Source organism: Heterodontus francisci, chromosome 24 (genome assembly GCF_036365525.1).
Source record: "Heterodontus francisci isolate sHetFra1 chromosome 24, sHetFra1.hap1, whole genome shotgun sequence".
NCBI classification, from domain to species: domain Eukaryota; kingdom Metazoa; phylum Chordata; class Chondrichthyes; order Heterodontiformes; family Heterodontidae; genus Heterodontus; species Heterodontus francisci.
In genome coordinates, this window is record NC_090394.1 from 58,875,789 (window position 1) to 58,890,467 (window position 14,679).

Genomic DNA, 14,679 nt, shown 5'->3' on the forward strand with positions numbered 1-14,679 from the left:
ATCTCCAGCAGACACACCATCTGAGACGCCTCAGTGCACATGCTGCTACTGAACATGGGAGGAGTGTGTGCCCAGGCTACTTACTTACACCTCAGAATGGCTCACAGCCACAGTGCTGCTGAGGACCTGTCACCACTGAGACATGCAGCTCCTAAAATATAGGGACAGATGACACTGGACACAAAGGACAACAGTGCCTTATCTCGCTCTCTTTTGTCCTTTGAGGAGAAACAGGCACCCATTGTCTGGGAGAGGGCCAAGACGGGAAGAAGGGTACTGTTGTTCTACTGCATAACCCCAATGGAGCAAACAGTGATGGAGATAGCCAGGATTGTGGAAGAGGACGCAGTCAGGCCTGGCGAAACGGCAGCTGATGGTGGACTTGGTTACAGAAGGCAATGTGGCCATTAATTGGATGCAGTGCACTCTGCCCTGTGTCACACATTGAGTAACATTAAGTAGTGTGCTGGAGTTCCTGTGTGCAGACTGCTATCTGAACTGTTCACCTGTTGAATGTACTGCTAGGTGCACTGACTTTGGATTCAAAGCTTGTATTTTTTCTGAGACAGTCCTTTACTGGAAAAGGAAACTAAAAGCTTCAGAGTTGGGGAAATCAGAACTGGATGTGGTAGGAATATGGAATTAGTGTAGGATTAGTATAAATGGGTGGTTGATGGTCGGCACAGACTCGGTGGGCCGAAGGGCCTGTTTCAGTGCTGTATCTCTAAAAAAAAATTGAAGGGAAGACTGCAATGCTTGCTATCAACGAGAAGGCATCACATCTGTGTCTGCATCTTGGAAGATGTGATCTGGAGATCTATCTAAAAAGTTCAGAGATCTGAAGGACTTTGTGGCTGTAAGTGGTGCTAGCTTTGCTGAAAGGACTGCCCAGAAGATTCGTGAGATCTATCTTTGTTGCAACTGATAGTTTACATATAATCTTTAAGCTATATATATCTTAACCGTGATTTAACTGTGAGATCATATTTAATTTATGTTAGTTTTGGTTTGAGTGTTAAAGTAACATTTATAAAAGTGAAATCTTGTCCATTTGGTTCTTCTTTCTCTAAATTGGGGTTGGTTTGTGGATTGGATTCTTTTGGTTTGTAATCTTGACAGGAATCATAACAGTAGCCTCAGCGGAGGTTTCTACTCTATTAGGCTAGCTCTCACCATCTCTTCTTGTGTATCCCACAGGTGCAGATGTCCAGTCCACAGCAGGCCCTCCCCCTCCCTCCACAGGCCCAGAGCAGCAAAAAGGAGATGAAGCACCATCAGATCTTACGAATGCATGTCCACCAGCTCTAACCTTGGTGACTCCTCCGTAAATAGGATTGCACAAGGTGAGCAGGTGCCAAAGGCAGAGGGAATTGTGGTCAGTTCCCCTCAGAGGAGGGAGGACAGATACAATCCTGCTCAGCTGGATACAGATGCAGGGCCTCAGGAATCACTGGAAAGGAGGTTCTACATTGAATAGCAGCAGCAGATGACATAGTTCCCTGAGGCAGTGCAGGGTCTTAGGCAGAGGATGGAGGAGTCCATGCAGTTCACGTGCACCACAATGGCTAGGGCTATGTTTGCATGAGCTCCTCCATACAGTGAGTGGCCAAACTTGGAGCATGCAGGAATTGTGCACTGACATCCACAGGATGCATGAAATGCTGGGTAACATAAACCGATCAGTGGTGCTGGAGGCACAGAGATCTTTGGAGCCCAAGCTGGTGTCCTCTGCCAGGCATCCGGAGTGTCTAGCAAGGCTTGAGGATGTCACCGAGCAACATGAGAATGCCACCCGTCACGGGATGCCCTCATCATCCTCGGCCTCCTTGGCCGAGGGACCATCTGTACAGCGGGGCTGCTCCACAATGATGCAGCAGCCTCTGGAGATGCCCCCAAGGAGTCATGTATCTCAGCCGCAAGTAGGCTAAGTGAGCAGGCTGCCTCCACGTCCTCTGAGGCCACAAGGGGGAGCATAACATAGGAGTGGCTGAGCACAGAGTACACAGCATCGCATGGAGCCCTAACTGAGGTGTGCTCTTTCTGTCTCTGTCTACTGTTTTTCTTTATTTGCACTGTATAAATCATGACAGATGGTTGGGAGTCCTTTTATTGTTGCCTTGATCAGAAAAGTGGTAGGAGGTGGTGAAAGAGATAACTGGATATTCCATGGTGAGGGCAAAGCCTCTGGGCAAATGTGCTTCCTTGATTGGTGGTAAGCCATTAGATGTTCAAGGCTGCATCTTCCATGCATGTGTAGCACATGTCTCAGACTGAGGTGTCTTAGACTCCCTTCCAGGCTATGCCCCTCAACCTAGGTCAGAGGGGCTCAGCTGATATGTTCCTGAATCAGGAAATCCTTGAGATTGACAGCATCCTCACAAGCCCTTCGCACCTCAAGCCATGTCCAGTCACTTCGTTGTGCAGGCAGGGCATCTCTCTGTTCAGCATTATCTCCCTCTGCCTCCATTTCCTCCTCCTCTCTCACTTCCTGCTCCTGCTCCTCCCCCGATCAGCTGTCTCTTTCCAGGGCCTCACATCCTCACAGTCCACACCCCTCTGGACGGCTATGTTATGGAGAACAAAGCAGATGACCACAATGATAGGGACCTTTGCAGGAGGTTATTGGAGAGCACTGCCCTACCGGTCCAAGCACTGGAAGCGCGTCTTCAGAAGCCTGATGGCCTGCTCAATGGTTGTCCCAGTGAACAGCTGGCATTGGTTGTATCGCCTCTGTGTCTCTGTCTGGAACTCCGGTAGAGTAGCCACATCCTCAAGGGATATCTCTTGTTCCCTCGGATCCATCCACGCACCTTAGGAGTTGGAGTGAAGATATTCGGCCGTGTGGACTGGTGGAGGATGAAGGAGTCAAGGCAGCTACCAGGAAAGCGAATGCACACAAGGAGGAAGCTTCTTATGGAATTCTGCAATATACTTAAACTGCTGTCAGTCTCAGTGCACACAATATTTTTGGACCCTATCTTCTCCCTACATTCAGAAGGAGACATTGCAGTTGAAATGGCCTCTCAATAGGCATACCACTATTCAGCACAACAACAAAAGAGAAAGAGGAGCAGAAGAGACAACATGCTCTGAGAGACAGTTGCCATGACAGAAGACACAAGCTCACATATTATTAACCCGACTGGCGATGCTACACTTGCACTTATTTGACACCAGGTTTTACATTTGCCACAACTCCAGCAGGGAATTTGAGCGTAAGTCCCCTTCAGCAAGATTGGCGCAGAAACCAGCATAAATTTCAGTATATTTTGGCTTAAATGGGATTGAAGAAATTCCAGGCCCATAAGTCATATCTGACAACTGATCTCGATGACATTCTGCATTCTCTTTAACTTACCAACTAATCCAGACTGCCTTTTCACTTACTTGATGGTTGATTCGTCCTGCTTCTGCAAGACATTCCTCTGCTTTTCCAAACTCTTGCTGAAGTATGTAAAGCCGAGCTAGAACCACGTGATACTCACAACTTAGACCAACTTCAGTGGAAAGCAGCTCATGTGCCAAGGCTTTCGTTGCGAACTAATAGCAAGAATAGAAAAAAGAGTTTTACTGAATTAACAATGGTCAAAATATCACAATTTGGCAGTCTTGTTACAGACAGGGAGAGAAAAACAGGGAGTGAGAGATTTAAATAAATTAATTGAAAATGCAGTAAATATAACATTGTTGAATTCACAGGCCATGCAAGCTACTTTGTTGATGCAACAGAATGTTGTGCTGATTCAGAGATCATTGACTTGCAAGCCACACTACCTTGCAAAAAGATCAGGACTTTCCTGCAGTGAGGGAGGAAAATGGAGGGTGATTGAATTTTGGATCCCCTCAAATTTTCCTCAGTCTACAGTTATAAGGAAGCATTGGAAGAGGTCAAACAATAGCTTATTACTTGCCACAGAGGGTACAACACAACCAAAGTTGGACAGAAAATAACTAAAAATTGGGAAGTAAAATGAAAGTACACTGACTGAAAAATGAGACAGGCAAATGGATGATTAAAGAAAGAATCCTTTCAGCTGAATTTCTACAGGGGTCCAACAAGCTCTCACTGTTGATCTGGCAAGATACCGGTAAAACCCCCAGGAAAAAGTGTTACAGTGGGCAATCCATGGAATTTCTGCACTAAATTTCCAGGACAAAAGAATCAACAAGACATGTCACAATTTTCAATGTATGGATTGTTCTTAACGTTTAGTGTTGCCAAACAATTATCTTCTTTTAAAGGTGAATACTACTAAGTAATTATTCCAGTATATTTTAAGTGTGTATACAATATACTTATAGTTGGGTATATATTCTGTACATGAGTACATAACCTAAACTAAACTGAACTTTTACCTTTGGCGAACAGAAGTCGTGCATCATCTAGTATGAGAATCTGCAGCTTCTCACAATTGCTTCATTCTTACTTAAACAGCTATGGTCATTTCAACTTTACATAATTATTAAATGTAGGTCTGTTTCTGCTTATTAAAATTACAGATACTTTAAGGAGCTTCTCTGAGTCTTGATGCTGACAGTGATGTGGCATTACGCTGGGACCAGTCTGTGTTCTGGAAATTAAGAATACTATACTGAAAGTTCGATCAGTGAGGGGGTAAAATATGTAATTATCTGGATGAATAAAAATGAGTACTGTAAAAAAAAACTTAGCAGTCATGGAGTGTTACACAGAGGTTGCTCTCAAGCTTTTATTGTTTTGGTTGTTTTCATGCCACATATCATTTCCTCTCCACGAGAGTAGGAAATTATTCTGTTCCTGTTTCCAAGACGTGATAAGGTGCTACATAAATACAAGTCTTTCTTTCGTTAATTAAGAATTATAACTGACCTGCAGAGCATTCACCTCCAATAGAAACTTTGCTGCTTCCATGTAGATACTTCTTGTACATACTGGAATAGTATCTCTTTGTGGTTGTTCAGTTACAGAAATGGTTACTGGCTCATCCTGTTGTGTGGGTGCTATGGTATTCTCAACGGCATCGATGATTTTTGGCACTTCTACAAAAGGCAGAACATTTTCAATAGTCTGATACTCTACAACTCGGCATAACGTTTTTGACATGAATCTAAAGCAACATCAGTTAATTTCAGCATGAGTTAGACTTCACAAAAGATCTGTCAATGACATGTGCTTTTGCAAGGACTGGCTCGCACCACACAATTAGATTCAGGGAATTCAAATGAGCCCGATAAATTGCCTATGTCCTAGCTCTGTTGGAATGGAATGTTGGACCTCCACAATGCTCCTGGCATCTCTGTTGCTCCTTTCTTCCCTACAATGTTCTCTCCTTCTTTCCTGCAGATACTGACTCATGCTAGTGAACATTGTGTGTGAGTTCAGCCATTGAGTAGAAATGTAGGAACAGGGTCACCATTAGTCGCATCCTGTCAACTCGAGTACCTGCTCATTATCCCTACTCTCTGTCTCCTGCCGTTCAGCCAATTTTCTAACCAGATCAATAATTTGCCTTCAATTCCGTGGGCTTCAACTTTAGCTAACAGTCTCTTATAAGGGACTTTATCAAATGCCTTCTGAAAGTCCATATAAATAACATCGATAGTCATTCCTCTGTCAACTACTTTAGTCACCTCATCCAAAAATTCAGAGTTTTGTCAGACATGGCCTCCTCCTTACTAATCTCTGCTGAATGACCTATCCCTTACAACAAAGAAATGAGGGCAATAATCCATTACATCAGATTTCTGACACTACTGCACTGGCCCAGGATTTCCCAGGGAAACCTAAACTCACATCACTAAGGCTGTGTCTGGTCTGGAGCAGATACAGACTCAGCACAGAAATGTTCATGATCTCATTAGTGGCAGCAGATTAGTCTCTCTTTTTACCAGCTTTGTAAATGGAATCTTCACTGTCAAGATCACCTTTTCTCTGTCAGTCATATATAAAATAAACCTGACCGTAATTCAGGAACTAATTCATAATCTAGATAGCATAAAAATATTTGTGTTGTAGGGATGCTCTGATAAAAGTAACAGCCTGGAGGCCTCAAAGGCGACAGCCTCAACCATACCTGCACAACTTTTAGGCTTGCAGTTCCAATCCTGCTGCCAGTCCTGAGCCCAGCATATAGCCCACTCGAGTTCAGTTCTGTGCTGGGAATGTGCCTGGGTCAGTCAAATAGGTTGGTACAGGAAAATTGTACGTATTTTTCTCTTTTAACCACAACATACCTCAGGTATGTTGTACCTGTCAGGCACGTAGCAGAGAAATAGAAAGGAAATTTGGCCCCACAATCTACTGTGGTTAAATGATTAATTAATGAATGGATAATTCAAATTTTGCGCCAGAAGAAAACCCTTAAATTCTATGTCATTTTGAATTATTTGATAATTCACGTTTGTAGCATCAGAATAACCTAACGCAAGTAGATTGTATACGAGCGACATTTCACCAACACTGACCTTTCTAATTTTAGTTTAGGTGACTGAAAATGCATACTGCTACCTGTCCAAAGTGCTTCAGACATTGGAAATTGTCATAGTTCGTCTCATTTATACTGCAGAACAGATGTGGCAACAACAGGACATAAACAAGAATTCACAGAGTTGCTCAAAAGTCACAAATGCTACTTTAACACTTTGAGTGGATTCATTACCACCACCCTAGTATGAGTTGCAGACTTGAAATCATTCCTGTGTATCAGTTTAAAAAACACTGAGGAAGACTGAGTGATATATCCTTCTTTTATCTGCTTTTCAATGTAATCCTCACTGTCAAGATGACTCTTTGTCAGTCATATATAAACAAATCTGACCATAATTCAGGTACTAATTCATAATCTAGATAGCAGGCAGAAGGGGAGATGGTGGCACAATAGTAATATCACTGAGCTAACAATCTGGAAGTCCAGGCTAATGCCCTGGGGAACATGGGTTCAAATCCCACCATAGCAGCTGATGGAATTTAAATTCAATTAATTAATAAATGCAATTAATGAATAAAATCTGGAATTGAAAGCTAGGCTCAGTAATGGTGCCATGAAACTATTATAGAAAATTTAAGACACAGAAAGAGGCCACTTGGCCCATCATGCTGGCCAAAAAACAATCCACCTATTCTAATCTCACTTTCCAGCATTTAGTCTGTAGCGTTGCAATTTACAACACTTGAGGTGCATATCCAGACTCCTTTTGAATGAGTTGAGGGTCTCTGCTTCAACTACCCTTTCACGCAGTGAGTTCCAGACCATCACCACCTTCTGGGTGAAAAAGTCTTTCCTTGTCTCCCCTCTAATTTTTCTACCAATCACTTTAAATCTATGCCCCCTCATCACTGACCTCTCTGCTAAGGTGAATAGACCCTTCACCCTCACTCTATCCAGGCCCCTCAAAATATTGTACATTTCAATCAGATCTCCCCTCAGCCTTCTCTGTTCCAAGGAGAACAACCCCAGCCTATCCAATCTTTCCTCATGGCTGCATTTTTCCAGTCCTGGCAACATCCTCGTAAATCCCCTCTGTACCCTCTCTAGTGCAATTACATCATTTCTGTAATGAGGTGACCAGATGTGGACAAAGCAGTCAAGTTGTGGCCTAACCAATGTGTTACACAGTTCCAGCATAACCTCCCTGCACTTGTATTCTCTACCTCGGCTAATAAAGGAAAGGATTCCATATGCCTTCTAACCACCTTATCGATCTGTCCTGCTACATTCAGGGATCTGTGGACATTCACTCCAAGGTCCCTCACTTCCTCTACACTTCTCAGTATTTTCCCATTAATCGTGGATTCCTTTGCCTTGTTTGACCTCCCCAAATGCATCACCTCACACTTCTCCAGGTTGAATTCCATTTGCCACTTTTCTGCCCATCAGACCAGACCATCAATATCTTCCTACAGCCTACAGCTGTCCTCCTCGCTATCTACCACACGGCCAATCTTTGTGTTGTCTGCAAACATCTTGATCATGCCCCCTACATTTACGTCCAAATTAATATACACCACCTAAAGTAGGGGACCCAGTACTGAGCCCTGTGGGACGCCACTGGAAACAGCCCTCCAGTCGCTAAAACAGCTGTCAACAATTACCCTTTGTTTCCTGCCACTGAGCCAATTTTGTATCCACCTTGTTGCATTTCCCTGGATCCCTTGGGATTTTATTTTTTTAACCAGTCTGTCATGTGGGACCTTGTCAAAAGCCTTGCTAAAATCCATGTTGACCACATCAACTGCACTACCCTCATCTATCTTCCTTGTTACTTCTTCAAAAAATTTGATCAAGTTGGTCAAACAAGAACTTCCCTTAACAAATCCATGCTGACTATCCTTGATTAACCTGTGCCTTTCTAAGTGACAGTTTATCCTGTCTCGCAGAATAGATTCCAATAATTTGCCCACCACTGAGGTTCGACTGACTGGCCTGTAATTATTCAGTCTATCCTTTGCTCCCTTTTTAAACAGAGGTGCAATGTTAGCAATTCTCCAATCCTCCAGCACCACACCTGTATCCAGGGAGAACTGGAAAATGATGGTCAGATCCTCTGCTATTTCCTCTCTTGCATCTTTTAACAGCCTAGGATACATTTCATCTGGCCCTGGTAATTTATCAACTTTTAAGGATGCTAATCCCATTAATACTTCCTTTCTCCCTGTTTATCACATCCAATACTTCACACTCTTCCTCCTTAAATACAACATCTGCATCGTCCCCCTCTTTTGTGAAGACAGACGCAAAGTATTCATTCAGAACCATACCAATATCTTCAGCTCCTACACATACGTTATCTTTTTGGTCTTTTATGGGCCCCATTCTCTCCTGAATTATCCCCTTACTCTTAATGTATTGAGAAAACATCTTTGGGTTCACCTTGATTTTGCTTGTCAATATTCTTTCATGCCCTCTCTCAGCTTTCCTAATTTCCTTTTTGATTTCACCCCTCCACTTTCTATACTCCTCTCGGCCTTCTGTTGTATTGAGTTCTCGGTGTCAGACATAAGCTTTCCTTTTCTGCCTTATCTTATCCTGAAGGCTCGTTGACATCCATGGGGCTCTAGATTTGGCTGCCTCACCCTCTTTTTTGTGGGGACATGTTTACCCTGAAACCCTTGAATCTTTTTTTTTACTTCCAAAATATACTTTATTCATAAAAATCTATAAAAAAAATACATGACAAAATAGTTCTAACCAGCACCGAGTGAAAAAATACAAACAGTGCAAAGGAGGTCAGTTTCCTTCAATACAGGAGTGAGTTGCCTCACAACCCTTCCATTTCATTTCTCATGCCATACACATTTTGCAGCAAACACAGATTTTCTGGATACAGTTCGAGGGGTTTCCCATGGATCCAGCCTCTTAGTTCAGCTTTGTGGGGGACCTTACATAGTGGTGTTTCCCCATTGAGCCTTTGCTGCGGCTGTCCCAAGCTTTACTGCGTCCCTCAGCACGTAGTCCTGGACCTTGGAATGTGCCAGTCTGCAACATTCGGTCGTGGCAACTCTTTGCACTGGAAGATCAGCAAGTTTTGGGCAGCCCAAAGGGCGTCTTTCACCGAATTGATAGTCCTTCAGCAGCAGTTGATGTTTATCTTGGTGTGTGTTCCTGGGAACAGCCTGCAGAGCACAGACTCCTGTGTTACAGAGCTGCTTGGGATGAACCTCGACAAAAACCACTGCATCTCTTTCCACATCTGCTTTGCAAAGACACATTCCAGAAGGAGGTGGGCAACGGTCTCTTCTCCACCACAGCCACCGCGAGGGCATTGTGCGAAAGGGGTGAGACTTCGGGCGTGTAGGAAGGATCTGACGGGGAGGGCTCTTCTCACCACCAGCCAAGCTACATCTTGGTGCTTGTTTGAAAGTTCTGGTGATGAGGCATTCTGCCAAATGACTTTGGCAGCCTGAACTTGAATCCCACCTTTGAATGCCTCCCACTGTTCTGACACTGATTTACCTTCAAGTAGCTGTTTCCAGTCCACTTTCGCTAAATCACTTCTCAGTTTAGTAAAATTGGTCTCGCCCCAGTTGAGAACTCTAACTCCTGTTCTATCTCTGTCCTTTTCCATAATTATGTTAAAACTGACTGAATTATGATCAATACCACCAAAATGCTCTCCCACTGCCACTCCTACCACCTGCCCATCTTCGTTTCCTAAAACTAAGTCTAAAACTGTGCCCTCTCTTGTTGGACTTGCTACATACTGGGCAAAAAAGTTCTCCTGAATGCACCTCAAGAATTCTGCTCCCTCAATTCCTTTCACACTAAAACTATCCCAGTTAATATTGGATTAATTAAAATCCCCTACTATTACTGCCATTTGTTCCTGCACTTCTCAGAGATTTCCCTACATATCTGCTCTTCTATCTCACTCTGACTGTTTGGGGGTCTACAGTACACTCCCAGCAGTGTGATTGCCCCTTTTTTGTTCCTTGGCTCAATCCAAATGGTTTCATTTGATGAATCTTCCAACATATCATCCCTCCTCACAGCTGTAATAATTTCCTTGACCAAAATTGCCACTCCCCCTCCCTATCGCGTCTGAAAACCCTGTAACCAGGAACGCTAAGCTGCCATTCCTGTCCCACCTTAAGCCATGTTTCTGTAATAGCTATGATATCATACTGCCACGTGTCTGTCTGTGCCCTCAGCTCATCTGCTTTACTTGCTATACCCCTTGCATTGAAATAGATACCCTTGAGCATTGCCAAATCCCTTTTTTAATTTTCTAACCCTCGTTTCCTCTGTCTTCCAGACTCATCCATTAATTTTCCGCCTTCCATTTTAAGTTCTGATTTTATCCCAGCTGAGTCTACCCTCAGGTCCCCATCCCCCTGCCAAACTAGTTTAAATCCACCCCAACAGCACTAGCAAAATGTCCTGCAAGGAACTTAGTCCTGGCTCTGTTCAGGTGCAACTCGTCCAGCATGTACAGGTCCCATCTCCCCCAGAGCCGGTCCCAATGTCCCAGGAATCTGAAGCCCTCCCTCCTGCACTATCCTTCCAGTCACGCATTCATCTGTCTTATCCTTCTATTTCTATTCTCACTTGAGCGTGGCACTGGGAGTAATCCTGAGATTATTACTTTTGACGTCCTGCTTGCTAATTTCTTACCTAGCTCCCTAAATTCTGACTGCGAGACCACATCCCTCTTTTTACCTATGTCGTTGGTTCCGATGTGGACTATGACTGCTGGCTGTTCACCCTCCCCCTTCAGAATGCTCTGCAGCCACTCAGTGACATCCTTGACCCCGGCATCAGGGAGGCAACACACCATCCTAGATTCACATCTGCGGCCACAGAAACGCCTGTCTGTTTCCCTGACTATTGAATCACCTATCACTATGGCTCTTCCAGTCTTCCCTGTATCCCCCTGTGCAATTGAGCCACCCGTGGTGCCATGGACTTAGCTCTGGCTGCACTCCTCAGGTGAAGCATCACTTTCCTCAGTACTCAGAACTGAATACCTGTTGGCGAGTGAGATGCACTCAGGGGTCTCCTACACTACCTGCCTGATTCTTTTTGACTGTCTGGTGGTCACCCATTCCCTCTCTCCCTGCATACTCTTAAACTGTGGGGTGACCACATCTATAAATGTGCTATCCACGTAGCTCTCATACTCATGAATGCACCAAAACCCGGAGCTCAAGCTGCTTCAACTGACTATGCTTCCTGCACATTGACTGTCGTAAAAACCCATCTGGTTCACTAATGCCCTTTAGGGAAGGAAATCTGCTGCCTTTACGTGGTCTGGCCTACATGTGACTCCAGACCCACAGCAATGTGGTTGACTCTTAACTGCCCTCTGAAATGGCCCAGCAAGTCACTCAGTTGTGAAGGGCAATTAGGGATGGGCAACAAATGCTGGCCTTGCCAGCAATGCCCACATCCCATGAAAGAATAGAAAAAAAGGCTTTTCTGAGTTTAGATCACAACAGATTACTAGGTCAGAGTGGAGGGTGTTTTATCAGTTTCAGGAATGTTTGGTACTGTTAAATGTTGCCAGAATGGAAAAGTAGTTATTTTCCAGATGGCACAGAACTATGAATGCATTGGCATGTCAGATCTTCTGCATGTTGTCATCTATACTGAAGGAGCTAAGCCCTACATGTTGAAGAAATTGAGGTTTTCTATAGGAGCTTGCAAAGCAAGGTGGGTGCAACCATTTGGACCCTGGACCTTGGGAAAATTAGTTACCCTATAAATCTGGATGGCCATATCACCTCTACCTTGTCATGACGTCACAGCTGATGATTTCCCCAGCTCTCTTGTCAAGAGGGTTACTTTTCAAATACATATTACACCCTGGCTGATATTACTGATGAGTATGGCTGCAGTCCATCATGCATTTGGTGGTGGTGCTCCCCATTTTCCTATACATGAGCTGCATTACCTATGTATTCTTCTGGTGGGGGGTGTGGGTAAGTATCGAGGTTCATTCTCCTTACATGCTGTCTGACTGACCTTTGCTCCATTCTTTGCTGCTCTGCCTCATTCTCCATGATAACCCTTAGAGCAATGGTTCATAAACTTTTTTATTTGAAGGACCCCTTTTCAAATGGATTAGCAATCACTTACCCCACATCTAAATTATAAGATGATATAATACTCACAATTTGAAAGTGCTGCACGTAAAGAGCATTTTAATAATGCTTTTAAGAAAACAGATATTTACTTACAGATTACTTACAAATATAGCGCTTTTCATGCCACTCTTGTAACACCTCCATGCACGCTCCTCTCCCAGGTGAGACAGCCAGGCAATTCTGTGCTGCACATGTGGCGGCCACCCTCCACTTCCAGCGTGCACCAAGCCTGCCTATGGCTGCCCACATAGGAACTTTTACACTAATTCACGGACCGCTTAGAAAGTTTCTATGGGCTCCCAGAAATTTGCAGAGTCCAATTGTGGAGCTACTGCCTTAGAGAATCCAATCCCCACTTCTGAAAAGCCCTCATGGAGAAAGTGAAAATATTCCAGAGGTCTCTCACTCTGAGAAGGAAGTCCAACTCTCTGTAGGCTCATAACCCCCTAACTTCCACTTGTCTTAACTCAGCATGGCAAGAGCTGAGTTGCATAATTCTCAGTCTAACTTAACTTGAGTGCTACAGGTAGCTTAATGAGGACCAGGTCAAGTAGGTTATTCCCTCATGTTGGTTTTCTCACTACCTGCTGGAGGTCCATTCTGGTAGCTACGTTCATCAGGACTCCGTCAGCTTGGTAAGTAGTGGTGCTACTGGGCTACTGTTGGTGATGGATGTTAAAGACTCCATCGAGAGTATATTTTGAGTCCCTGCTACCCTCAGTACCTTCCATGTAGTGTTCGTTATAGAGGAGAATGGATTCATCAACTGAGGGAAGATGGCAGGAGCTAATCAGCAGAAGGGTTCCTTGCCCTTGTTTGACCTGATGCCATGAGACTTCATGTTAAGGACCCCAGAGTCACTCACTCTCAACTCTATGCCACTGGCCTTTCCTGCTTGTGAGACAGGACATACCCAGGGATGGTGATAGAGGAGTCTGGGACATTGGCTGAAAGGTATAATTTGATGAGTATGTCTACATCAGGCTGTTGCTTGACTATTTTGTGGGACAGCTCTCCTAATTTTGGCACAAGAACCCAGACGTTAGTGAGGAAGACCTTGCAAGGTCGACTGGGCTGGACGTGCCTTTTTCATGTCCGGTGCCTAAGTTGCGCCTGGTGGCCCATTTGGTTTTCTTCTTATTAGTCTTTTCTGTAGCAGTATTGCACAACTGAATGGTTTGCCAGGCCATTTCAGAGGGCAGTTGAAAATCAAGCACATTGCTATGGGTCTACAGTCACATGTAGGCCAGACTTAGGACATTAGTGAACCAGATGGGTTTTTACAACAATCCAGTAGTTTCATGATCACTATTACTGAAAGTAACTCTTTATCCAGATTTATTTTATTAATTGACTTTAAATTTCCCAGTTGCTCTAGCGGGATTTGAATTTATGTCTCTGGATGATTAATGCAGACCTCTGAATTACTAGCCCAGTAACATAACCATTATGCCACCATTCACATATTGGAAGAGGGAAAGCAGGAAACTCAGAGCTACAGTGTCATTGGTTCTCATAATACAGGTAAATGAACTGATTTGGAAAGGCCAAAAAAAGGAGTTCAGGAAATCAATTCAAGAGTGGGAAACCACTGAAAATGACTACAACCATTCCTCCCCCTCACCAAACCTTCTTCCAGCGAGTTGTTGTATCTAGGACATAGTATGCTGTTGTGATGTGCAACAGAAGAGGAATGAAGTCAGGATGAGTTCTAAAAGCAGTACTGAAAAAGGCAACAATTCCTCTCCCCCAAAGGGCAAGATATAAAATGTTATTGTGAAGGGAGTTAACGAGAGAAATAAAATGTTGACTGACCTTTTGTGGAAGACCTCCTTTTTTTATTGCTGACTGCAGACGTAGTTTTTGGAAACGCATCGGTTGCCCAACCAACAGTGGTTGCAACAGACTGCATACTAGAGGTCTCATAGATCCCAGGTTCAGTTTCATCTGTTGCAGCTTGCTGATCTGAAGGAGAAGCAAACAAGATTGTGTTTATAAACTACATACTAAGAACAAAACAGCATAAGAGATAGGAACAGGAGTAGGTCATACAGCCCCTTGAACCTGCTCCACCACTCAAAATGGTCAGGGCAGAACTTGTACATCAGCTTCACTTT

At 44.0% G+C, this 14,679-nt stretch overlaps 1 protein-coding gene across 3 annotated transcripts in view; it reads right to left on the minus strand.

The window, feature by feature from the left end:
• Positions 1–14,679, minus strand: part of cfap70 (cilia and flagella associated protein 70) — a 176,552-nt gene that overhangs the window by 30,858 nt on the left and 131,015 nt on the right. For all 3 annotated transcript variants that reach the window (XM_068056300.1, XM_068056299.1, XM_068056298.1), the window contains 3 exons: positions 14,378–14,527; positions 4,850–5,019; positions 3,388–3,540 (listed from right to left, as the gene is read on the minus strand). In XM_068056300.1, coding sequence (XP_067912401.1) covers positions 3,388–3,540; positions 4,850–5,019; positions 14,378–14,527 — 473 coding nt within the window. The remainder of the gene's footprint in view (positions 1–3,387; positions 3,541–4,849; positions 5,020–14,377; positions 14,528–14,679) is intronic.